The 27,163-nt window shown below is 47.6% G+C and overlaps 1 protein-coding gene across 1 annotated transcript; it reads left to right on the top strand.

Moving 5' to 3' along the window:
* Positions 1-440: 440 nt before the first annotated feature.
* Positions 441-18,348, top strand: LOC144113866 (tubulin beta chain-like). Its single transcript, XM_077647229.1, has 6 exons — positions 441-456; positions 825-935; positions 1,562-1,806; positions 15,322-15,521; positions 15,829-16,265; positions 18,038-18,348. The coding sequence occupies exons 1-6, from the start codon at positions 441-443 to the stop codon at positions 18,217-18,219; spliced, it is 1,191 nt and encodes a 396-aa protein (XP_077503355.1). The 3' UTR covers positions 18,220-18,348.
* Positions 18,349-27,163: the final 8,815 nt, after the last annotated feature.

Raw genomic sequence — 27,163 nt, 5'->3', positions numbered from 1 at the left:
GACGGCCGCGTTTCGCTGGATGCGAAATGAAAAAGACCCATGTGCTGTGCGATGTCAGTGTATGTTAAAGATCCCTATGTGGTCCAATTTACTCCGTGCAGCTAAAGGCGTTTGGCTCTGCAGCAGCAGCTAGGCAGGAAAGGGACACGTCCTCAGCCCTAGCAACACCGCACCGTCTTTTCAACTCCCCATTTAACTACTCCGCTCTCATAACCCGAGTAACGAAGAACGCACTCCACACGGCACGGGTACAAACGCCGTACTCTTTCCTTTTCGTGCTTAGCCCCTGCCTCATGAAAACCGACCGAAGCGACTGGCTGGAGGGGCTTTAAGAAGAGCATTCGCCGCTACATTCTTGAGTTTTAACAGACTATAGTTGTGTTTTTGGCACATTTCTTTCGACACATACTATTTTCTCATTGAAAATTTTGACGAGAAGCATGACGGACGAATACCGTATGTGTTCTAATAGCATACCTACTGTGCAAACGTAAGTTTTATCAAAGGGGCTGCGAATGCTGATCATGATGATAGCATCACAAACACACTCCCAATGGTACATGAGCGCTCGAAAACGTTCTGCTCTGTCGTGTAACGCAGCGGCATCGAAATGTTTTCGTCATTATGTCTATGTGCCTTTATGCGCATGCAGACATGCCCTATGTGGCGACCCCACAGTTCCCTGTTCGGTGGCGCTCGTCTGCTCCGCATGCGTTCAGCATTAGAAACTGCGTGGCAGACTTGCTGGCAATGTTCCAGTTCACGCAACGGTAGTAAAATACTGACGGCTGTAAAGAAAAAAAAACCTGGTTTGTATTTTTCAGGCGGCAAGTATGTTCCCCGTGCCATCCTCCTCGACTTGGAACCAGGAACCATGGACTCCGTCAGATCGGGACCTTTCGGTCAACTGTTCAGGCCCGACAATTTCATATTCGGTCAGCGTCTCTTTTAGCTTCATATCTCCGTTGCTGTTTTAGCATGTACTGATCAAGTTCAGCTCAACGTCATCAGCTGCACGTGTGTGCGCAAAGGTTCGTGGGGAGCCGGGCTTAATTCTAGCCGTCCCTAGCCGGAAGTTCCTTGCAGCAGCTGCTCTTAGCCCATCGTAGTGTTCGTTAGGTGCAGCCACAGCTTAGGGTTAACAAAGGTAACTCGATTTGCTCGTACCTGTGCTCAGAATCGGCATTCATAGTCGGCTGTATAATCTTGGCTGTTTCCACTCTTTCGGTGGCAAATTCGCTGCGTACAAAATGCAAGTGAACAGCAACTGAGGCGACCATTGCAACACGAAGCTTGCTGCCCTATGCGCCTGACATACGTTCCTGAGCGCTGAGTTTCCATCTTGAAATACGAAAAGTTATTTTATAAGGTCGGCGAATTTGATCTGAAGACCGCTTCACTATCATGCTACTGAAGAAAAATTCGCGTAGAAACAGGAAAGGTTTCAGCGCAAAGCGCCTTAGCGGCTACCTTTTTGGTCAAAGCTTATTGGCTCGAAACAGCGGCTCCCAGCAGCGCGGGCATATGCAGGTGGCGTACATATGCGCGGTAACCTTCGCAGGCCAGAGCGGCGCCGGCAACAACTGGGCCAAGGGCCACTACACTGAGGGCGCCGAGTTGGTGGACTCCGTGCTGGACGTGGTGCGCAAGGAGGCCGAGAGCTGCGACTGCCTGCAGGGCTTCCAGCTGGCCCATTCCCTGGGCGGAGGCACCGGCTCCGGCATGGGCACGCTGCTCATCTCGAAGATCCGGGAGGAGTACCCGGACCGCATCATGAACACCTTCAGCGTCATGCCCTCCCCGAAGGTGAGCATTCGTCGTGACAGCTTCCGCGCCGCCGGCACGTGTCTTAAGCCAGGACAGCGTCAATACCAGCGAGACGCAAACTTTTGTGGAGGAAAAACGCTAAGCCGCCCGTGTGCTGTGCGATGTCAGTGCACGTTAAAGATCCCCAGGTGGTCGAAATTATGCCGGAGCCCTCCACTACGGCACCTCTCTCTTCCTTTCTTCTTCCACTCTCTCTTTGATCCCTTCCCTTACGACGCGGTTCAGGTGTCCAACGATATATGAGACAGATACTGCGCCATTTCCTTTCCCCAGAAAACCAATTATTATTATTATTATTATTATTATTATTATTATTATTATTATTATTATTATTATTATTATTATTATTATTATTATTATTATTATTATTATTATTATTATTATTATTATTAAACTGCCGTCAGATATGAAGGCATGTGGTGACCTCAGCGAGCTTTCTTTCTTGATGTCTACCTACTACGGTGGTATCGAACACCGCACTCGCGCGTGAATGTGCGAGACTTTACGTCACCCAGCGCTGCTGCCAAACGAATGGCGCGAAAACAGCTGCAGAGTGCAAGCGCACGACGGCTGTTACCTTAAAGGGACCATGAAATGGTATATACTGAGGTTAGGAAAAGCGCACGAGCGATCGCTATTCCATCACTCGTCACCGAACAGCAAAAAAATTATAAGCTAGCTTCATTAAAAGAGTATAGACATGTAAATTTAGTTGCGCGTTTTGTTCTTCCATATGATGCTTTAGGCATTATAATACATGGATCATCGTCTGGTATTCGCATACAACCGCTAAATCACTGAGTGCTGAATTCCTTCCCTCATGCTGTTTCGGTTTCATCAACCGAACGATGGTTGTGGCATGTAGTTCGACTTTAGGTCATGTGAGGCACGAAAAAAACTGCAATATAAACGCTGACACGTAGTTTTAATTCACTGTAACGCTTAAACAAGCCTGCTTCAAGAGCTGGAATGAAAACAAACGACGTATCAGCAGTCATACTGCCGTTTTTTTCCTGCCTCACGATACTCCAAGTCCAACTACACGTCACAGCCATCGTTCGCTTGATGAAACTGAAACAGCATGAAAGAAGAAATTCAATTATATATTATTTATCGGTCGTAGGCGAAAACAACGCGGCGATACATGTATTCTAATGTCTAAAGCATCATTTGAAAGCAGAAAACATGCGAGCAAATTTTTGGTGTCTACAGCCCTTTAACACCGAAGATATCGGCGATTAAAAATGATGCTTCTTAGCTTCCCTCAACTCTTACACAACGACGTGCCGAAAAAAAAAATGGCTAGCGGTTTATCATTGCTAAGCACGAAATAGTGCGCGAAAGCATGGTGGGCCTCCCAAATTTTGAGGGTGGGCCAAACCCATTCTGGGGGTGTCGCATGTCGGTCCCGAACGTAGGTCAATTTTCAAATTTTAGGGGGTGGGCCAACTCTTATTTTTGGAGGTGGGCCAATTCCATTTCGAGACGAGGTGAAGCCTGTCTTCCACCTGAGAACAGCCAGATTCACCGGCAGTCGAATTCGGTCAAGGTCATTCGAAGGGCAAATTTCGGGCGTCCTAACCATGTTTGGGACATTCTTCATGTGCCATATCAGGGCCGCCGTGGTGGCTAAGTGGTTATGGCGCTCGGCTGCTGGCCCGAAAGACGCGGGCTCGATCCCGGCCGCGGCGGTCGAATTTCGATGGAGGAGAAATTCTAGAGGCCCGTGTACTGTGCGATGCCAGAGCAAGTTAAAGAACCCGAGGTGGTCGAAATCTCCGGAGCCCTTCACTACGGCGTCCCTCATAGCCTGAGTCGCTTTGGGACGTTAAACCCCCATACACAATATACACCATCATGTGCCATACCATGTGTTGCTGTCCTTACCCTGCAGGACCATCCCCAGAATTGAGCTTCATTGCCATGCACACGCATTTCCTTACTGAGTCTGGCTGAGGCTTCATTTTCTCCGCGTGAGACATCGTCGAAACCGTTAGGGGTTGGCTAGGATTGCTTTCGTGCTAACAGAAAACAGGTCGGGGCTGCGCAATCCCGCCCACGCCACCTGAGCATGCCCAATGGGCAGTAGGCGTCAGGCTGCCCACTGACATCGTTGGTGTAGGAGCGGCTAAGTATAGTGTGCTAAGGCAAAGAATGCGAGGTGAGCTGTCGCCCTAGCAGACTGCGAGTCAGTGCGAGCAGCGATTTAAATCGAAATTGTAAATTATAGACATGCTGCACCATCATCATCACCATAAGCCTGACTAGGCCCACTGCAGGGCAAAGGCCTCTCCCATGTCTCTCCTATTAACCCTGTCTTTTGCCAGCTGCGGCCACCGTATTACCTGCTGCATGTTTGCAAACAAACAAGGTGTCACTGCAGTCGCTAGCGGGCTCGCGGTAGGCTTGTAGGCGCGTTGTCGGTTTCTGCGAATCACCAAGTGCACGGTTGATGCTGTTGATGCTTTGAACTTCGTAATTTCTCGAAGTGCACAGGCTCGCGTTGACCACGTACGGCCTATTCAGAGATATTGTTTGGCACTGTGCGTTGTATATATGATCAGTTGCAAACAGAAAGCGTTGCTGCCGTTGATTTCTACGCTACACGTGGAATAAAATAACCACTTTTTGACGCTCTGTACTAGCCGGAATAATTCCACTTCGGGATAGCAGTGAGGAGAAGCTCTGGCGTTGTTTCGGCGGAGCAGACGTGCGCTCAAGGTCACTTGACACACGTGCCGCGCAGCGAGGCAAGTGGGGACAGTGTCGTGTCTCCAGTCTCCTCTGTCGCGTGTAAGCGCTGCTTTTCGCCACAAGATCATGCACCAACGAGGCCGATTTGTCACCTTATTAAAATGGCCAAACTGATCGGATTTTTTTGTGCAGTAGAAATTTAGAAAATTACGCTTTTTTGATGTGTGGGCGTCGAAGATTGAGCGAATCGCTCTTCTGGTGGCCTCGGCGCATCGCGAATTCCACGGGTTTCCGACGACGGTGCACCACTATCTTAGTATCACTTGGAAGCGGAATGATCAGAAGATCAGAGGTTCCATTGATTGCAGTGCCGCATTTCTTTGACCAAAAGAAAAAGCTACGAGGGCGAACGAAGCAAACGAGGGAATAAACTTTAAGGTTGGTTTTCTCAGCTTTCATGTTTTCTACGATTGGCATCACTCATCCCTACGTAATTTCGTAACGAATAAAAATAGAATGATTCATTTGCTGCGAATGAATCCTGAGACGTTGATTTATTTATGGTTTTGTTTATGAAGGTTTAACGTCCCAAAGCAACTCAGGCTATGAGGGACGCCGTAGTGAAGGGCTCCAGAAATTTCAACCCCCTGGGCTTATTTAACGTGCGCTGACATCGCGCAGTACACGGACCTCTAGAATTTCGCCTCCATCGAAATTCGACCGCGGCGGCTGGGATCGAACCCGCGTCTTTGGGGTCACCAGCTGAGCGCCATAACCACTGAACCACCGCGGTCCTGAGAGATTGAGTAGTGTAATAAATCTGACAATTTTTTGTACACATGCAGTAGCATGTTGAAGTTATTTTTCTAAGAAATGTGTTTACGTAAATATGCATGCTAGAGTTTAACTTTTGTTTGCATACGTACTTTGCATAAAAAAAAGAACAGTAGCGTCATCACACAAAGCAGAGCTTTGTGAACATGCTGGCATAAAAAATTTGCGCACTTTCTACTTAATTATTCCACACCCGGAGATGACTTGACGACGGTGTTAATTATAATAACCCAACATCTGTACCAGCCAGCTGAAAATAAAGCACAGCACTGAAATTAGCATAAAAAGTTCACAGTTGTGCCAAATTTGGTTACATCTCATGCATAAATAACGAAAATACTTTCAATTTCCGCGTCTCCTCTCAATCTCGCTGCATTGTTTCACCCGACAGTTTCTGTTAGTGTACCCCCTAAATGAAACGTTTGCATAGCCGCCGCGGTGGCTCAGTGGTTATGGCGCTCGGCTGCTGACCCCAAAGACGTGGGCCGCGACTTCGGCCGCGGCGGCGGTCGAATTTCGATGGAGGCGAAATTCTAGAGGCCCGTGTACTGTGCGATGTCAGTGTATGTTAAAGAACCCCAGGTGGTCGAAATTTCCGGGGTGCTCCACTACGGCGTCCCTCATAGCCTGGGTCGCTTTGGAACGTTAAAACTCCATAAACCAAACCAAACCAAACCGAAACATTTCCCTAGCAACGCAGGAGTCTGATTGAAAGACGCAGGGGCTCAAGCCGAAAAATTCCACTCGCCTGCAACTACGTGTGCTGGACGCAGCTTCGTGTGCTCTCATCTATTTGCGCTAGCTTTATGAGATACTTTGGAGGCCGTTGTCATGCGATGGCAAAAACAAAGACAAAAGCACGCTGCAACTCGGCCATATACCTGGGGTGAAGAAGAAGAAGAAGAAGAAGATTCGCTCGGCCTCTCGGCACCTCTTGGCCACCGTGAGACGACCAGCTTGGCTCTGTTAGGAGGACATTGTTCGACCCAGTGGCGTTCGTCCTGTTCATCGCTGCCCCGACGGCTCTGCTCTGCTGGGAACGACCGGCTAAGTTTCGGGTGGCTGATTGTGGCATTTTCTCTTTGCGTCTTTGCGCGGTAAGGCAGTAAGCCCGAACTATGTCCACCCAGTCTCCCGGCCAGGGGAGTTCCCTCTGGTCGGCTTCTCTGTCAACTGATCTCCTACCGTTGGAAGCTTTTTTGCGCAGTGGTGTCGGCAGTATCCCTGTCGCGCTGGTGCCTAAGGATGGTGGTGCTATCAGGATGAACAACCCTGGTGCTTTTCGGGCTGCTCTCCAGTCGACTACTTCTCATTATGAGTCAATCTCAGAGGTTCGCCAGTTTGGACGCGGTGGGATTCTGTGCAGATCGCCAGACCTCGCCTGTGTAAGAGATTTACTAAACTCCTCATCCTTTGCCTCCCTTCGGGTAAGTTCTTTCATCCCTTCTCATCTGGCGTGCACGAAAGGTATTGTACGAGGTGTAGACTCTTCCCTGTCTCCGGCAGAGACTCTTGTGCTTCTGTCGGCTGCAGGTGTTGTTGCTGTGCACCGCTGTAGCCGGGATGTGAACAACGTGCGGATGCCCACTGAATCAGTGATTGCTACCTTTGCCGGCACTTCCTGCCACTCTGAAATCAAGGCATGACCTCTAATTTTTCGGGTAGACCCATTATCATCTCGGCCTCTGCAGTGTAACAACTGCTGGCGTTATGGACATAGCGCTGGCGGTTGCAAATCCAACTTGAGGTGTTGCAACTGTGGGGATGGTCATGCAACAAGCACCTGCACTGAAAAGAATGAGAAGTGTTGCCTTTGCGGTGGTGCGCACTCTGCAAACTACTCAAATTGTCCCTCTCGAGCTCAGGAAATTCAAATTCTGGAAATAATTGACAGGAAACGCTGTTCGCGCCGTGACGCTATTTCAGAGGTCAAAGAACGTGCCCGCGGTTATGCCGATGTGATCGCTCGGCAAGGTGTCATGCTAGACTCAACGCTGTCCCAGGCAATTGCGGCTGCTGTGGAGGCTTCGATGTCTAAAATGGTAGAAAAGATTGTCGCAAGTGTGTCAGAGTGCTTTACAAATGTTCTAGCGGCTCAGATTACACATGCCGTGCAGGCTAGTTTGGCACCTCTTTCGACAACAATTCCCTCTCCTCTTATCCGGTCTCAAATTCCAGTAGCATCACAACCCCAGGAGCAAACTTCTGTCACTGCCGCTGTACCTACCTCGGGTACTTCGAGGGATGTTGATATAATGTATGATTCCGAGATGGTGGAGCCTGATGCGCAGTGGGTCCCCCATGTCTCATTCGTTGTCTTCTCAGGGCACCCAGCCAAAATCAAAGAAGCAGCAGCTTGGCACTAAACCCAAGGATACCATTTTGGAGCAGGCAGTTGCTGCTGCTAGACTTTCGCAACCATAGCGTCGTTGCGAGTTCTGCAGTGGAACTGTCGCTCTATTCTTTCCGCTTCCACAGATTTACACTGCCTTTCTACTCAGCTTAATACGGATGTTATAATTCTGCAAGAAACGTGGCTTTCAGCTGACAAACATTTTCATATCAAAAATTACCGGTCATTTCGCCTAGACCGCCAGTCAAGAGGCGGGGGTTTACTAACTTTAGTCTCTTCAAAATTTTGCTACAGGGCTGTGGTATCTCTTCAACAAATGTCTCCTGACTGTGAGATTTTGGCGATAGACTTTGTACTTCCTCGGTGCTCTCCATTTTCAATAGCAAATTGTTATTTCCCCAATGGAGTCCAGGATGTTAGACCTCTGGATTTTTTACTCGTAAACTGTAAAAACCCAGTTCTCGTGGCTGGGGACTTCAGTTCTCACCATGTGTCTTGGGGTTTTAGGACTAATTCATGCGGCAAGCGCCTTTGGGACTGGGTTTCTGATCACAACCTGATGTGCTTAAATTCAGGATCGGCCACTTATCTTCGCTCACACACTCAATCTGTTTTAGATCTCACGTTCATTAGTCCTGGAATTTGCGTAACGAATTGGTCGACAGTTGATAGCGGCACTTCAAGTGATCATATACCTATTCATTTTGATATCATATGTCGTGTTACTCCGGCGTCTTCTCAGTTGCGGTCACATGTAAATTATGACAGATTTCAGACGGCGTTGCGCTCTGCCCTTGCTCCAGTGTCTAACATCGCCGAGGTCCACCAGTCAGTAAGAATATGTCTGGCTATTGAGGAAAGCCGTAAAAAGTCGGAGTTCCTGGTGAGGCCAATAAAAGGGAATTCTTCTAACTGGTGGAATGCGGACTGTACAAGAGATTACAGGCGGAGGAAGGCAGCATGGAAAAGCTTCTTCATAACCAATGTCCGAATAACTGGAGTGATTATAAATTTATTGCAGCCACCTTTAAACGCACAGTTTCTCGCGCAAAGGAAAAATATGACTCAGAACACTTCGATTATCTTTCAAAGGCGGGCAACCGACGTGCACTATTCGGTTTTCTACGGTCTAGGAAACAGCTCATGTCCTCTCATAATTTTCAGTCATTAGTTATGTCACCTGTAGAAGCTATCCAGGCGGTTGAATTAATAGCCACAGGCCTGCAAAAGCGGTTCTCGTCTTTACTACCTATGCGACCATTGTTGTTTGCACCAGTCGTACCAAATGATAATGACTCACAAGTAAATCTATCAGAGCTTTCACAAGTTGTCCAGAGATTGCCAGCTGCTGCTCCTGGCCCTGATGGTGTTACCACAAAGATGCTCAAGATTCTATTTGAAGAGTCTCCCAACTCCTTATTGCACCTAATAAACTACTCTCTCAAACACGCTTGGATACCTTCTGAGTGGAAGCTGTCCAAGGTGATCCCTTTACTTAAAAATCAGGGTGGAGGCTATGAATTGGATAATATTAGGCCAATTTCTTTAACATCAAACGTGGTAAAGTTGATAGAAAGGTTGTTACTAATTCGGGTGTCAGCCATTGTGGACCGCAAAAGTATACTCAGCCCGTGCCAACTCGGTTTCCGGCCACGGTGTTCGATATGGAATGTACATGCTGATCTTGAGAGCAGAATTCTCCTTGCTCGTCGTCAACGCCTGGTCGCGGCTTTGGTTACGTTAGATGTCGCCAAAGCTTACGACAGTGTAGAACACTCCATCCTGATACATAGGCTACAGTCTCTTCAATTTCCAGATTATATAGTTGCATGGATATCTGCATTTCTTCATAACAGGGAATTCTTTTGCGTCCATAATGGTGTTCATTCAGAGAGGTATAGACAAACGCGAGGTGTACCGCAAGGAGCTGTTCTTTCTCCTGTGCTCTTTAATATTCTGTTAAGCTCAATTCCTCTCCACCGCCATGTACGCACTTACGTCTATGCGGACGACATTGCGTTTTTTGCTGCTGCGCCGGATATACATTCTCTGTATGGTCTGTTGCAGTCATATTTGAATACACTTGAGCACTGGTTGAGCACATTACACCTGAAGTTAAATCTTGGCAAGTGCGCTACTCTTGTTTTCCCTCTATTCACTCCTGTAGTGGTCTCTCTCACTTGCCAGTTAAAAATAATACCGCAGGTTCAATCCCTAAAATACCTAGGGGTCATTTATGACAACAAACTCACCTGGCGACCTCACATTGACCATGTCGCGGCGAAAGGGGCTCGTGCCGTGGGCATGTTACGGAGATTATGTCATCACCGGTACGGCATGCGCAGAGATGCGCTATTAATGATCTACATAATGTATGTCAGGCCAATTTTAGAATTTGGATCAGTGTTGTTTTCAGGCTCGGCTACATATAAACTTCGCCCTCTCGTCCTTTTAGAGAGGGAAGCACTTCGCATGTGCCTCGGCCTTCCAAAATTTGTGGCTATCAATGTGCTGTACCTTGAAGCCCGCATTCCGTCTCTCTTATCACGACTTCAATTTTTAACTGTGCAAACTTACCTCAGGATCTATGAATCCCATTTCCACCGTTCCCAAAGCATTTTCTGTTCTCAGCCGACCTCCTTTTTTGGTGTCCCCTGGTCTCGTTTCAATTCCCCTCAGGTAGTGTTTGTGCAAAGATTACTTCAGCCTTTAGATGTAAACATTTATGATATCCTTCCTGCGCTTCGGAATGGGCCCACTGTACACATTGTTTTCGACGACATATTCCCAAAAAATGCAAAACTTTTGCCACCGAGTATTCTAAATGGCCTTCTAGAAGATCATCTGAGGACCCTACCAACCGATATAGCAATACCCACTGATGCATCGCAATGCAATGAAAAAGCAAGTGTGGGAATATTTTGCTCCCATTTAGACTGGTCCTTTTCTCTGCGCCTTCCAGATTTCACCCCTATTTTTCAAGCAGAGTTTCTAGCAGTTGTACTTGCTCTACGCAAGCTAGACCCCTCTATTACAGCAGTTGCAGTAATTACTGATTCTTTATCTTTGTGTTCGTCCCTCGCTGCACAGGTTGACGGTCCCATTTTATCAACTTTCTTATCCCTACTTCCTCCGCATTTGAGCCTTGTTCATTTAGTATGGGTTCGCGGCCACAGCAGTGTGACAGTAAATGAGATTGCTGATAATCTCGCAAAGGCTTCCCTCAGCGGCCCCGTGTTGCCAATCATCCCGGCTACAGCCTACATTACAGCATCTAGATTTCGGCGACGTGCGTTTTTAAGCACGCAAGACACATCACTTTTAACATCGGCGGATTATGAGCACCTTAAATATTATTGGAACCGGAAAATTTGTTGCTCACGGCAGCTTGAAGTATCACTGACGAGGCTACGCTGCCGCATCCCCCCTCTAAATTTCTATTTACACAAGTCGGGTTTGGCGCTCTCTCCCCTTTGTGCATTTTGCCGTGAGCCAGAATCTATTGAACATTTTTGGCTGTATTGTCGCCGATTCAACTCACTGAGAAAAAAGTTGCTGGAGGAGCCCTTGCAGCATCTTGGCCTTAGTTTGAGCAGCCCGCTCTTGCTATCATTTGGCGCCACCACATTTGGGTTCAGCCACAGATCTCTTTGCACCGCTGTTCAAAATTTCCTGATAGAATCACACCGACTGCCTTGCTAAGTGTTTCAACCTTTTCTTTTCTATCAATTATTACATTTTGACTAAATCATTAATATTTAATCACTCTCTTTATTATTATTCTTAAAATTTTTAAATCAAAACACTCATCCCTTTTCTGTTCATGACGAAAAATTCACCGCTGTTATGCTCCCACGTGCTTTTCCTATTTGTTAACTGCGTTCAGGTGAATAGCCACCCGATTCTTGGCCGATCCCCCTTGTGGGTATGTGCCATCTTTTGATAGGCTAACAACAACAACAACAACAACAACTCGGCAAAGAAGAAGAAAGGGCCCTTCTTTTCTTTTTAATCACTCGGAAATTTCACCCAAGGCAAAATAGCTTGGCACCATTTACCCTGTTCTATGGGGTCTCCCCACTGAACCCTGGCCAATCCCCCGTCGTGGGTATGTGCCATGTCACGAAGGCAACAACAACAACGGCCCTTAGTGTCCATTGTGCTGATACGACCCGACGCTGTTCTACGGCTGTTCTATGTCGCCTCCCGCTTCATCTGGCCTCGCTGCTGAAGCGTGTCTTGGTGCTGCTGATCCTGTAAACTCCTGGTGAGGCCGTTCCGCGAGTGGGGGATTTGGCCAGGTTTTTTCCCTTTTGGATGTAGGCTTCATGTTTCTTAGGCTTACGGACATGGCTATGTCTTCCTCGGGCACAGGTCCAGTAGCCTGGTTCGCCAGTTTGCCTAAATTCTTTTTGCCAAGCGTATCCCTGTGGCTCTGGTCCCTGTAGGAGATGGTTTAATTAAGATCAAAAACTCTCATATGATCCAGGAGCAGCTGAAGGCAGCGACCATTCGATATCTTGAGATTTCCGAGGTTCGACCATTTGCCAAAAGAAGAATTCTGTGCAAATCACCTGATTTGGATTGTGTTGCAGACTTGCTGCAGTGCACCTCTTTTGCCTCACTCCCGGTGAAAGCGTTTATTCCCGAGCAACTCGCCTGCGTAAAAGGAATAATCCGCGGTGTGTATCCCTCCGCTACGCCAGAAGAAATTCTTGGACTTCCATGATGCCGGTGTGGGCATCCTCTCAGTTTACCGCTGCAACAGAGGCTGGAGGCTCTCGTATTCCAACTGAGTCTGTTATAGCAACTTTTGCGGGCTCCTCTTGCCGATGGGAAATCAAAGTCTGGCCCATTGTCTACCGTGTTGACCCACTGCAGCCCCGTCCATTACAATGTAAGAACTGCTGGCGTTTTGGTCAGAGTGGCAAATCTTGCAAGTCGGCAACGCGCTGCCGCGTTTGCGGCGGTGCTCATGCTTCAGACGTCTGCACTTCTAAGTCTGATCACGCAGCTGACGATCCCTATTTGATACGATGCCCTATTTGATTAGAAGCATTGTGCTTTAAAGGTGAGCGTGCCCTTGGCCGGTTGGAGAGGATCAGCAACAAAAAATTTGGTATGAGTCGGGACACTTTGCTCTTTCTGTATAAGACCTGTGTACTTGAATTTGGCTCTGTTCTCTTTTCTGGGTGCACAAGGTACAAGCTTGAACCCCGGTTTGTTATTGAGCGACGCGCTCTGCGCCTTTGCTTAGGTCTGCCTAAATCAGTTGCTAACGCTGCGCTGTACTTGGAGGCGCGGATACCTGATCTAAATTTGCGGCTCAGCTTCTCACTGTGCGGACGTTTTTAATGTCTTTTGAGCCTGTTCCTGAATTGGCTAACCCTTTATTTACAACGAACCCATCTCTATTCTTTGGTAATTTTTGGCCTAGGTATAAGCTTCCTCAGGTTGTGTTCACTAATTCCCTGCCGTCAAAAATTTCTGTATCAATAAATTCTGTAGTACCAGTTAACCACCGCCGGGCTGATACTGTAGTCCCCTTTGACGACACCTTCCCAAGGAATGCTAAGAATCTGCCTGCAAATGTTTTAAATGGGCTTATTAAGGAGTGTCTGGATAATTTCCCTAACCATACTGCCGTTTTTACAGACGCCTCCCAGAAAAATGAAAAAGCAGCCATTGGCATTTACTCAAAGGCTCTTGAATAGAGTTAATCATTTCGGGCTCCTGATTATACCCCTATTTTTGTCGCCGAGTTTCTGGCCATTGAGTTGGCCTTAATAAGGAATCCCTGCAGTATCTCTCAGGTTGTTATACTTTCAGACAGCCTTTCCGTCTTGATAGTGCTCGAAAAATCGAGAGATACTCCTATGAGCCGTTCCCTTCAATTTCTTGTTCCACCACACATTACAAAAGTACGCTTTCACTGGGTCCCTGGGCACTGTGGCATTGCTTCTGATGAGAGAGTTGATTTTTTTGCAAAGTCCGCCCTTGGTGGACCTATTGTCCCGTTCGTCCCTAATACTGTCTACTTGACTGCAGCCAGCGTCTCCACTACTTGAGCCATGAGCCTCTCCTTGCTGCAGCGAATTTTCAACACCTGGCATTTCCTTGGAGTGCGCGGATGTGCAGTTCAAGGCAATGTGAAGTGTCCACGACCCTACTGCGCTGCAGAATACCGCGACTAAATCTCTACTTATGTCGGTCAGGGATATTTCTGACCACCCTCTCTGAGTCTTTGGCGAAATTGAGTCCACAGATCACTTTTTCCTCTTTGCGATTAACTTCTCGCCGTAGAGCTTACTTAGAGATCCCCTCGCTCGACGGGGGCTTGCTCTATTTATTCCGATTCTCCTCTCCTTCGGGGCAAGCGCCAAGGGATATGCATTGAAACCAGTGTGCGATTTTATTCACGAATATATAATTGCATCAGGTAGATTCCTCTGCTAGAATGAGAATTCCCTGCTTTTTCATTTCCGTTTTTTTTAATCTTGATTTTTAATCAAAATTCGAGTCTAGGTCACAAAATTATCTAATTACACCACTCCTTGGCCATGAGTGCGTTTGTATCAGCATTGCACCCTGGCCAATCCCCCGCCGTGGGTATGTGCCATTAAGCCTGAGGTCATCATCATCGTCATCAACTCGGGCAATGCGATCGCGGCTGCTTCTTTCCAAACAAGCTTCGCGATCATGTACCGCCTCATGAAACAGCTTATGACATATGATGCAGTGAAAAACACGTGGCTTTTAGCACACGTACAGAAACATGCCAACGTGGCCGTGCAAAAACGACACAATTTATCAGACTTCTTTCTACACAGACCAAGTAATTATGTTGGCCATATTAAGAAATGGTCTGAAGTGAATATTAAGTGTCATGAACGCGACTTTATATGATCGTATAACTTCCACACACGTTTAAACATTATCTGCTATCAACAAAAGACCGCATTCCTTGGTGGTGATTCAGCCTGTCAGCGCCCAGTGAACACCAAAACGGCTCGACGTGATAATTACGTGCGCAGACATTTGTGTTTTTTTTCCCTTAAGCAATTATAAGCGTACTATGCTGATGTTCAGGAGAATGAACGCAACTCCCCAGCTACGAAGTACATTGCCTGGAAGCGGCGATCGAGGCCCAGACTTCGCGCTTTACTACCGTGGCCCATTCCTTAATGCGGTATCTATCAGCGAGAAACATATCGAGGCGCGGGCATGATGCAGTTGCGCAGTCCCGCCAGCAGCTGCAGCAGCTGGTGGGCACGGGCAGGCGGAACCTATTTTGCCTGCCGTGCCAAAGGCGCTACTGACATCAGCGCCACCGCATCTGCATGACGTCGGGGCGTGAAGGAGGTGTGTGTAGGGTCCACGCAGAGCTTTTGAATTTGACTCGAATTAATACTGACAAAGGCCACCTCTACTGATCGCTGCCCTAGACTTTGACCATCAAAATAATTTCTTGTCCCTTTAATGCTCGACAATGGTAGCGAGAAATCCAAGAATCACAGTGCTTAAAAATGAGAAAATTTTTCTTGTGCATAGATGTGGTAGGCTTTGCACCACGTCGACAGAAAGTGCGAATTCAAGCGCATTCAAAACTGCAGGTCTCCGACACCGTCGTCGAGCCCTACAACGCCACCCTGTCCGTGCACCAGCTGGTGGAGAACACCGACGAAACCTACTGCATTGACAACGAGGCGCTATACGACATCTGCTTCCGAACCCTGAAGCTCACCACTCCCACATACGGGGACCTCAACCACCTGGTTTCTGTCACAATGTCCGGAGTCACAACATGCCTCAGGTGACGAAGCTTTCTTTTCTCAGGAATCGTAGTCTATTACTGTCACTCGACATCTCTATATGCGAAGCTGTAGTGAGTGGCACCGATCACTGCCGTCGAAGAATGGCCCGATGCCCACAATGGACACAGGCGCTTAGGCCTGCAAACTACTTCACCACACCTGAAGAGGGAATAGCTTGTGTTGTGTATAACTTCGTAGTACAATTGGGGACATGAATGGCGCGGCGCCTGCAGGCCCTTGTTCGCGGTGCTTAACGCAAAAAAAAAAAACAGTCTTAAAGCAACTTAAGTAACCATACACACGCAGGTTTCCCGGCCAGCTGGACGCTGACCTGCGCAAACTGGCTGTCAACATGGTGCCCTTCCCGCGTCTGCACTTCTTCATGCCCGGCTTCGCACCACTCACGTCCCGAGGCAGCCAACAGTACAGGGCGCTGACCGTGCCAGAGTTGACGCAGCAGATGTTCGACGCCAAGAACATGATGGCCGCCTGCGACCCCCGCCACGGCCGCTACCTGACGGTAGCCACCATCTTCCGCGGCCGCATGAGCATGAAGGAGGTCGACGAACAGATGCTTAACGTCCAGAACAAGAACTCGAGCTACTTTGTCGAGTGGATCCCGAACAACGTCAAGACCGCCGTCTGCGACATCCCACCCCGTGGCCTCAAGATGTCTGCGACGTTCATCGGGAACAGCACGGCCATTCAGGAGCTGTTCAAGCGCATTTCAGAACAATTCACTGGTCAGTCATTTATCAGAATTGCTCGAATTACATTCTACTCATAGCACAGCATGCAGTTCACACGTACAATCTGCAGTTGCATAGAGCGCCTACTTCATCGTTCAAGGGCAACTTTGGGATTATTATTTTTTTTAATCTTAAGGTGGCGCTCCCGTAATATTGCTTAAAGCCCTCTCTGTTCGTTGCAATCTGTTGTTAATAGAACTGTGAGTAAAACAGTCATCAAAGAGCAAAAAGCAGAAAACCTAAACCAAAACAGGGGTATGTTGGATGCGGTGTTCTTTTGTTACAAAGATGACGTCACAAACAGTGTCGGCAAAACTTTTGTACGCGCATTTCACTGACAAACCACAAGCTGCAAGGAACGACCCCGTTCATTAAACATCTCAGATGACAAGCGCGACATTTCCCTGTTCACCAAGTGCAGACCGTGTATCAAGGAGGGGTAATGTTTCCGACGTTACAAATTTAGCAGTGCCCGTAAAAATCACTCATAAAGAGGTAACGAAGCGGCCACCTTTAAAGAGACTCTGAGGACAAATTCAAGTTGGCCTGTATGGAAATGTAGCAGCGTTCTAATTGCGAAAGACACTTTTATCACTAAAAAACGGAGCTTCTACGACTAAGGCTAGGCGAAAGGGAAAGAGATGGGCATTTGTTCCCGTGCCGTGGGGAGTGAGCTACCTCAGACCTAGAGTCACTCTACTCAGACCTAGATACCCTACACAATCTCTAGAACTTCCCCTATTCAACCCTGCGCTCCTCTAACCCGAACAGTGGACAACCCAAACGGGGACAAAGGTCCGTCCCCTTCCCTAGCCAGGTAAAGGTCAAAAAATGAAATACAGATGCCGCCATCACCGACCGTTTTTGCAAGCAAACTACAGTGCTTCAAGAGTTTTCTTCCTTTTTTGTTTTTTGGTCGTGGATCCCTGAGGCTAGTCTACATCGCTATTCACTAAGCGGTGGTCACGAATTTCGCTTGTCTTGACGTCACGAGTTTGAATCGAGAAGCGGGAAAATTTTTAAATGCAATTTTCTCGACATAATGCGTATTTTGTTGCCGGATAAACATCTACATACCCCATAAAGAGCCGAAAATCGATTTTTACTAAAAGCAAATGTCGGATGTAGTTACGCCCTTTAGATGGCGAACGTGTGTGAGCACTCCCTCCTCACGCTAATCCGCGCCGCCGCTCAGCATACAAAAGAAAACTTGGATTATTCCACTTCTGTTGCAAGTTTAGGCAGGCCTATTTTTGGACGCCATCGCTCAATCCGATCCTCATGATCGAGAAAGGCGCTTTTTGAAATCGCATACTCAGGAATTATGGACAAAAGTATTTTTAAGCGGGAAGCCGTTCATGAACGCAGTTTTCTCGTATAATGCAAGATTTCACTAAAACAATAAATATATCCGCAGATCACCCGAGGCAGTCTCTTAGTTTTTTTTCTATTATCGTTTTCGCTATCTTCAAAAGCGTTCCGGTGCGATCGCTGGAAACACTTTAAAAGGAAAATTTTGCTACATATCAGAATAATGGACCATTACCTTCAATATTTCCTTAACAGTGTCATACAATTTTCCAATTTTCAAAATCTTTGCCGGAGAAAGCTGGACTTGTTGGCGCAGAAACAAAAATCCGAACAGCTGGGTAACTTGGTGGAAATAATTCGGACGGATAGAATTGAACTAGCTGTATAAGTTCCGCTGCAATTCGTGAAAGCCTACAAAAACAACTAATATTCGTGGTGCCCGTCTTAATTTGCAGCCATGTTCCGCCGCAAGGCCTTCTTGCACTGGTACACTAAGGAAGGCATGGACGAAATGGAATTCACCGAAGCAGAGTCCAACATGAATGACCTGGTGTCCGAGTACCAGCAGTACCAGGAGGCCACAGCCGACGACGAGGGAGAGTTCGACGACGAGGACGCCCTCGCCGACACTGCCTGAGACACCGCCACCGAAATTCCCATTTAGCTTGCAGAGTTCCGATAAAATAAACGATGTATATTAGGCAAGCCAGGCTACTGGCCATGGCGAGCATTTGGTTTTATTAGAAAAAAAAATTGTTTGGTGTGACGCAACACGAAACGATATATATTCGCAATAAAGTCCCAGCATGAGTTGGAAATAACGGCGAGAGCAAGGCTGTTCTATCACTTGGAGGCGTGTAAGCTCCTGTTCTTGTTGCTTGGCAAAAAGAGGGCGCCGCTACTGATGGTGACAGCGCTCCATAGCGCCACAACGAATGCAAGTATGCTGGCGCTACCAACGCGAACGAGGACGGCTTAAAGAAGCCTCGGAGACGTTGCATGTTATATACAATTAGCAGCTGATCATCAATTTAACCGTAGGTGAAATCTCCGCGACGTGCGGCACGAAGCGCGGTGGTGTGCACCATGTGCTCGTACACTGATATTGGGAGGGGGTGGAGGATGTTCACCCCCAATCCTCAAAGCGAGAGGAAATTTTATACAGGAAAACCATGCTGAACTCAATTTAGTTTTACAAAAAAAAAAGTCGAAGAAATGCATGGTTCAAACGGACCTCCCCCCCCCCCCCAACCGCCCTCTCCAAGAGTGACCCATATCCACGCCCGGTACCGGTGGACCATCAGAACAGAGTTGGATTAAATGCTTCAACGGTTGTTTTCATATTAATGCGTTTGACCAGCGCAGCTGTTGAACGCTTTCGCGATTGAGTGTAGACCATGGTGTTAGAAAATATTCTTACACCACGGTGCAGACACTCCACCAGCACCTGTGCGGAGCGCGCTCGAACGGCTATTGGGTGTTCGCGGTGACGTACACGAGGTAGGGTCAAGACCAATTTCCCAATCATCTCATCTCACAGAATCTGAGCACCAGGCCACGGGAACATTAGAGACCGATAGGTACGCGGCGGCAGGGGGTCGAATCCCGCACCTCCCGCAAACAAGGCGGATGGCATGCGCTAGGGCACCGCTACGGTGCACGCCACAAGTGAGCTTCCCTGTAATTAAGAGACTGCTCGAACGCGGAGTCCATAACACATTACAAGAACTTCGAGAGGTCCACATACAAGCCCAGAACCTTTGATTAGGTGCTGCCGGACGACACATACTCAATCAGCAATAGGCCTGCATCACTATCTCCGCAAACAATACATCACTAAGAACACTCCCTACCCAGATCTGCACTGCGATCCATGTCAAACCATTACCGAGGAACATGCACCCCCACTGTAATCAAGGTCGGAGAAAGGCGCGCGAGGCAGCGCGACATAAATGGTATGGGGATGCGTTTGGGTGGATGCCACCTGCGATGAGCATGGAGCCACTGCGGTTGTCCGCAACCCCCACATAGCCTCCCTAACTTTCGAGCTTCCTTCAGGCATCACCCCTGAGGGAGCCGAGAAGACCGCTATTGCTATGGCATACACAAATGTCGGTTACATCATCAGTGAGTCAAAAACAGCCATTCTAAACTATGCCAGGAACAGGGTTCACCACCCTGCACCATCCCTGGTGCACCCCCCCACATATTCTAACGCGCTGAGCTCATCTGAATGCTTGCGCACGTGGGAAATCCCAGCAACGAGGCCGCCGACTCCTTAGCCCGAGAGTCTAGAAGTCGGGCACAGGCGGACCTCGTGGGGGATTTCTCGAAGGAGCGTATGCACTCGTTTGCTGAGCGTATGCACTCGTTTGCTGAGCTCACCACAAACTCCCACGCTGAGCGCCCTCATCTCCCGCCACCCCACCCATCCCTTACTACCGCAAAGAAATCAGTCTGGCGTCCCCTGCAGACGCACACGCTACCTACACCAGCCCATCTCTATAAATTTAAGCCGGTACCCCCATATGCACCTTGTGCTCCCGCCCCAAGGCCACCCTTGCACACATCCTCCCGTCATGCCCGGCGTCCCCTCCCCCCGCCGGGCTGGTGCCTCTCCGAACCTGGGAGGACTAGGACACCTCGTTGCGGTCAACGGACCTGACCAGGCAGAAGATCGTCGTCAGCCAGGCACCGTGTCACAAGAATGGATGCATTGTATTCTTGCTTCTAGGTCATAGATAAGCTTACCTATCGCCATTTTTCCTACACTGAATTGTCGATATACAGGTATATCAACTATTTCGTGAACCCCTTCGAGTTTCATAATCCAGGTCCGACTGTAATATTTTATTTACGAACACAAATAAAGTGACCCGTTACAGTGGCTTTGGAGTTCAGCACCTGATCCCAAGGTCCTGGGTTCAATCCCGTCCGTGGCGGCCGCATTTCGATGTAGGCGAAATAAAAAAAAAACGCCCGTGTGCTGTGCGATGTCGTTGTATGTTAAGGAATCCCATGTGGTCTAAAATCCGAAGCCCTCCACTACGGCGTCCCTCATCGCTCGTGTACGAACCACAATTCACAAATCGAGCGCTGAAAATGTGCGTCGCATGCAGCATCAGGCCGAACTGATCCTCTTTATGAGTGGCAGCTCTAAGTGGTTTAACAGAGTACACTGGGGGGCCCGTCCATATGCTACGTTTTCGTTTATATTAGCTCTAAGTGGGCCACATGCAAGAATATCTGGTACGGATCCAATTGGACTTATTTTTGGAAATGTGGCGGAGAGTTTGAAGTTTGCTTCACTTCCGCCACCGGTTGGCCCGGAATATTGCACTACCTCCGCAATCGGCCTTGTCTTCAACGCGTCTTTACTATCCTGTCTTTCTATCCCATCTTTCAACTCTCCTACTATCTGCACGTGGTAGCGATTGTGGCTCGGCTTGAGCCAGTGAGCAGGCCTGTGCACTTTCCTTTTTTCTTCCTGGCCACACAGACAGACAGACAAACCATAGAGACAGGAACTGCCGCAACGTTTATGCCTATGGTTTGTGTGTCATGCATGCTCGCCTGCGGCCTACTTGGAGCTGCCACTTGATTAGGAAGCCAGCGGTTAACCTTTCTATAAGTGTTCCAGTTGGAATGCCCCTCCTATTCCATTTGAAGCTTGCAATTGGTTCCATGTAAATAATGGGAAATTTTTCGATTGGAAGCAAACAATTTGTTTTGTGTGGGCCGGCATTACAATTGGACGCTCCAACTGGCCTTCCAATGGGTTCAAAATATACATAGGAGGGCACAACCAATTTTAATGGCTGCCTTCTTAGATTCGAGAAACCGAAACTATGTCGTCATTTCATCCCCTGACATCATACGGGGGAGAATTAAGGTATAGGAGGACACAATCAATTTTAATGGCCGCCATCTTGAATTCGCAAAAACCGAAACTATGCCGCCTTTTCGTCCCCTGACGTCATACTCACATAGTTCCACCTGAATCATTCCACGCCAAACATCCCAGGCGTTGCGCTCGACCATCTCCAATTTGTTCAAAAAATTCGTGGAAACATCGTAATGTGCGTAATGAAAGCCTGAAGCATTTTTGCCTAAAAAATTTATTCGTGAAGTGAGGGCAGATTGAATATTCAGAAAAAATGAGAAAACAGGCACTGCTAAATAAGCGAATTTTTAGAAAACACTCCAAAAAGTTTTTCATTCACATTTGCACAGATTCTGTCTTTCGATACAATTCGGAGATGCTGCTTTACACGGCATAAATATTTTTTAATCGAAAAAAGTATGAAAATGTGTCATTTTTCATTTTTGTCATTTTTTGTTTTAAATATGAGCTTTCTCTCGGAAATTCTGGAATAGCCGTTTTGTTCCTGTAGATGTCCAGTACCTATAATAAATTTTACAGGTGATGAGACTGCGGATGCAGAAGGGGAAAAAATCTAGTTACAAAAAGTGCATTTTGAGCCAAAACACTCGTTAATTTCACCCTGAGGTGGTCCAAGTAAAAATACAAACAATAGCGGATTACGTAAAACAGCTTATTGCCTTCCATTTCTGAAGTTTTTATCGAGGTAATTTTTGTTTAAAGCGAGGAAATAATTTTTGAAGTTGAGCTCTCGGGCCGTAAGTTGCGTCGTCTCTTAACGCCTCTTCACCGCAGAGCACGATACTGCAGACACTGTAGCCACGTGAAACCTTATAGTCCTTGTTCTTAAGTGAGGTTTGCACTGCAGGCAAGCATGGGAACACTGAGTAGTCGAACAGGTGTTCGTGCGAAAAGATTTTCTTAACGCTGCTAGTGCGGCACATGCCCAAGTGGGCTAGCTGTTTGGCGTGATTCTGTCGCAGTCAGTCATTCTTGTCGGCGCCATGAAAGGCGTAATCAGCAGCATAAGAGCTTGTGAGACACCGATCTGGAAATGACTAGAACGATGCGGTGTTGAAACAATCCGTGACGCAGTAGCACCATGTGGTACCTGACCTTTGTGGCCGTCAGAAGCTCATGTCCGGTTGTTTCCGTTGTGATTAGTTTGTTGTATTTGATTTAATCAGTGCAATTTCTACATTAATACTCCAGCGACAACTATAGACGAGACACTATGCTGGTGAAGCACCTTCATGCGAGCGACGCACCTATGCCAACGCCTCCTAAACTTTTCAAGGCCTGCGCCCTCTCTAGCGACGTCAGCACCCGCCGTCCTACCTGGGCATTGCCATTGCCTGCGGCTGCCTCCGGTTCTCCATACCGGCCTTTCCGCCCCGTCGCCTCCCGGCTCATTTTTCCCCTCTTGTTACACGCAGCTAGTTCGTCGAGCCAGTCGCCTCGTGGTCGCTTCAGTGCTGTTTTCCTTGCGCCCGTTCTGCGACATGCAGGCTTCGACATGCCTAACAAATATTGTGTACCTATGTGCTCAAGCAACTACAAGACGGGGAACAAGGTTCAAGTGTTTCCTTTGCCAAAGGATGAACAGCTTTACAAGTGGCTCAGTGCGATTCCCCCCCGAAAGGATTTTGTGCCTACTGCCAACAACAAGGTACGAAGTCATTTTCTCTACTGTTGCCACAAATGAACAGTATTTAAGGTAGCCATGACAAAAATTAAGCTTTACCTCGATATTAGATTGTACTGCATTGGTAATGTGGTGCGTCGCACTTTTGCTATTGTAAAACAGGTGTGCGCCTTACACTTCCATGCATCCTGCCTTGAACATACCTCATCGTACACCAATCCCCGGACAGGAAAGGTGTTCGAAGTCCCTCTAAAAGTGCCACACCTGCGTCTTGGGTCAGTGCCATCCTAATTCCCTGGCTGTCCCTCGTACCTGTCAAAGAAAGATGCCGTGCCAGCAACGAGCTCCCCAGATGCCGAAAAAATGCGCCGGGAGGCAAATGTCTTGCTCGTGCTATTGAAATGTCAGCAGCCTGCTATCGACAAGAACAAATGCAGTGCAAATTTTCATCTCTGCATGAAATGATGGAGCGCTTAAACGTCAAGTGTGTCCCGGTTGAATGGACTATTATTAATCACCCAAACTGTAGCATGTTCTTGAATATTGCAAATGAGAGTGCGCTGGTCCTACAGTGTTCTGTTACTGTTTTCGCATATCTTCGTATCACGGCGTGTTTTCAAGGCAACTCAGTGAAACGTTTAGGAGATTTTGTCGTGCCTGACGAAATCGGTGACATCAATGTCCTACACAACATATTAAATAAGCTACAGCAGATTTCTGACGACAAAGGTTCATCTGATGGCCTTACTGACCTGATAGTAAACCTCATGGAAAAGATTAAGGAAAGCGTCCGCAAAAACAGAAAGGACTCTGTTAAACTTCTGAGGGAACAAGTGTTGTTGCTTGAGAGTGACTGCAGTACTCATCTCAAACAATGGTGCTTGCTTGCATCTGCATACTATATCTCCTCATGCATACAAGTTTTTGAGGGGCTCTGGTTGTTTGACTTTGCCGCATCCGAGTACCATTAGAAACACCTGCTCCTCTTTCCACCTATCACCTGATAACGAATCAGGTGATCAGAATTTTCTTAAATACATTGGCCAGAGGTTTAATAAATTGAAATCGCATGAGAGTGCTGTTACTTTAATGGCAGACGAGATTCACGCTCAGCCATTTATGGACTTTACGATGTCGCATAAGGTGAGGATTATTTACCCACCTCTAGACGATGCAACGCGACCCATGTTTTACATCATTGACGCTGTGTAACTGTTAAAGTGTGCTAGAAATAATTGGCTTAACTAAAGAAATCCTAAAGCCAACTTTTATTTTCCTATGTTTAACCTCACTGACAATTCCGTCCACCCTGACATTATACAGTGGGCATCATTCAAGGATCTCAGAAAGCTTCACAAACTTGAATCTTCTCAGCTCTTGAAGTACAGTTATAGGCTGCCTTCGAAGGCTTTAAACCCAAGCAATTTACAAAGGCAAAATGTTAAACTAGCCTTACAGGTTTTCAACATCTTTGTGGCTGAAGCCTTGGACATGCACTGCGATTTTCCTGTACTTTCACGTGCGAAAGAAACTGCCAACTTCATCAGAATAATTATTCATTGGTGGATGGTAGTTAATGTGAAGATGCCACACAAGGGCTATCACTATCGCGACGTATACGAAGAGCCAATTTCATCGTTGAATGATGACCCCAAGCTATCCTTTTTGAAAGCCTTCAAAATCTGGCTTGACGTATGGAAATTTTATAAACACGACAATTGCACGCCACAAAGGAAACTTTTAATGCTCTGTGGCATTCAGCATATGCTCTACTTGAATTCTCAAAGTATTGCGTCTATGAGCTCGGTTTTAAGTACGTGCTACTCGGAAAAGTGCAAACAGACGGCCTAGAGAAGAGGTTTCTTCAGTACAGACAAATGGCTGGCGGTAACTACCACATCAGCATCCGACAGCTTCACGAGTGCGAAGGCAGAATTCGCCTCCAAGACACGCTTCCTGTGATGTGCGCCGGTGACTTCAGCGACGATGAGGTCGGTTGTTTGTCAAGTGCTGCACATTCCTTCAAAATTGCTGAGTTTACAGAAGGTCTGAACAGTTTGAGTTCACGCGCGCCTGTGTTTGGCTATGTAGGTGCTTTTGTGCTCATTCTGTAATGAAAGCCCTGAACTGCGATTTCTGCCGAGAGCAGCTTGTTATGGACTGCGAAACAACAGAACATGATGATGCCGATGTTCACTCTTTGATATCTATCTTGAATCGAGGCAGGCTGGAATTCCCAAGTGCATGTGTCGTCACTGTCGTGATGCACACCGGGGTAATTGTAAAAAAAGCTATTACAACCAGAGAATGCCACAATGTTTCTCCAACACAAAAACCAGAGGAATGTTGTTCAACAACTGGTTATCGAATCGCTGCCAGAGTTTGGCGACCTTGTGACATTCTTGAATGGGCACGTCAAAAAGTATGCTTTTTTCTCGCACGCCACAAGCCTGGTCCAACACTCCATGTTAGCATGCGCTAGCTGCAAAAAATATCACTGTAATTTTTTACTTACTAAAGTTAACTTTTTGGTTACCAGTTTACTACTGGGAACAAAAGTTTCCCGGACGAGAGTTCTAGGAAAAACGTTTATTGTAGATCCACCTCGCTACCCAGTCGCCTGATATTGTATGAAGGCATTAAAGGGACTATGCAATGAATAAAAAGTCACTTGTAAATGTTTTCAATGCTTAGAAATGATGCTAAGAAGCATTCACACCAAGTATGAGTCTTCAGAACTGAGCCAGCAATTTATTATGAACTTTTAAAAACGTGTTTTTCAAAATTCGCGGGCCGATTGGTGTACTCGCAGTGACCAATTTTGGAACTAAAATCGTGGAACAAAGACGTCACTGTACCATGACGCCGCCAGGCCACCACACGCTCTCATTCGCTGGAGCCACGGCAGCCACGACGTCATGGGCACACTTCCGGTAGCCGTAAAAATCACCTTCTCGTGCCGCCGCGCGACCCTCTCGCACAAGAGCGAGCCAGGGCATTGCCTTCGCGCATATGGTTTCAATTTTCCTCTGCAGCCTCCGTCGGGAGTTCCGGAGCCACTCGCACGGCTATTCGTGGGCACGCATAGGGCTAGATGCCCATCGCGGCCGTAAAAACGAGCAAACGCGGTTCGTGTTCTCGCCTGCGCTGACGATGTGGGCCCTCGCCATTACACAGAAGTTCCGTATGGTGTTTGGCGCCAATGTTAGTTTTGGGAAATTTCCAAGGTGTCGTTCTGGACCGCGGGGCACGAATTATCTGCAGAGGTGATGATCTGCAGTGTTGGGGAACGCCGCAAAAGTAGGATCCTCCCCGCTCGCCAGAGGTTGTAGAAATATACAACCAATAGGAAATGCGTGGAACGAGCTGCAGCTGCCCATAGCTACCAAAAAACGTGCAGTAATTGATTTACCCCTCGAAGTGACGGTATTATCAGAAACCCGGTGGCGGCCTGAAGAAGCCGAGCATCTGGTCGGAAGATGCTTTTGTGACCATTAAAAAACTGTTGAATCACCGGCGGTGCTGACATTCGAACCCAGTACGTCCTGTGTATACGGGGCATATGCTGTATGCTACCAGGCCCTCACTGCGATTTTTGAGCAGGAACTCCGATTTCGCGAAACCAATGAGTGCACTTTTTGGGGACGTCCTCATCTCGTTTTTATACGTAAATATTTGTTTCATTTCTGACTTCCTTCCACCAGGAGTCCGATCCCTTTTATTTGGATTACTCGCAGCCAACTTTGTTAAAATTGGACTGGATGTGACTGGAGGCAGTTCTGAAATGAGGTGCAAGAAATGAGGTGCATGTAAACGTACCACCTGTAGCAAAACTTCCTAGGCCGATGCACCCGTGGCCGGAATATGGTCACACGCGTACAGTTTCGTTCATTTCTTGGCGGGAACTTGTGAATGTCAGCGGAATTCGTCCTCGACATTTTAAACGGCAAATCTATATGCTGTATCAGGGATCACCGTAACACTGTTCGCGCGCACTAAGGCCACAGACGCCATGACCTGCGAACTGTCGCAACATGTGTGCATGCGACGCAG

This window comes from Amblyomma americanum, chromosome 1, assembly GCF_052857255.1.
Source record: "Amblyomma americanum isolate KBUSLIRL-KWMA chromosome 1, ASM5285725v1, whole genome shotgun sequence".
Lineage (NCBI taxonomy): Eukaryota > Metazoa > Arthropoda > Arachnida > Ixodida > Ixodidae > Amblyomma > Amblyomma americanum.
Note: the sequence above shows the minus strand (reverse complement) of the source record. Positions and strands in the feature narration are given on the sequence as shown.

Excerpts from the sequence above, each read along its gene's own strand:
- LOC144113866 (XM_077647229.1), top strand. Across the intron at positions 15,522-15,828 it reads GGAGTCACAACATGCCTCAG|GTTTCCCGGCCAGCTGGACG; the intron begins GTGACGAAGCTT and ends ATACACACGCAG. Across the intron at positions 16,266-18,037 it reads CATTTCAGAACAATTCACTG|CCATGTTCCGCCGCAAGGCC; the intron begins GTCAGTCATTTA and ends CTTAATTTGCAG.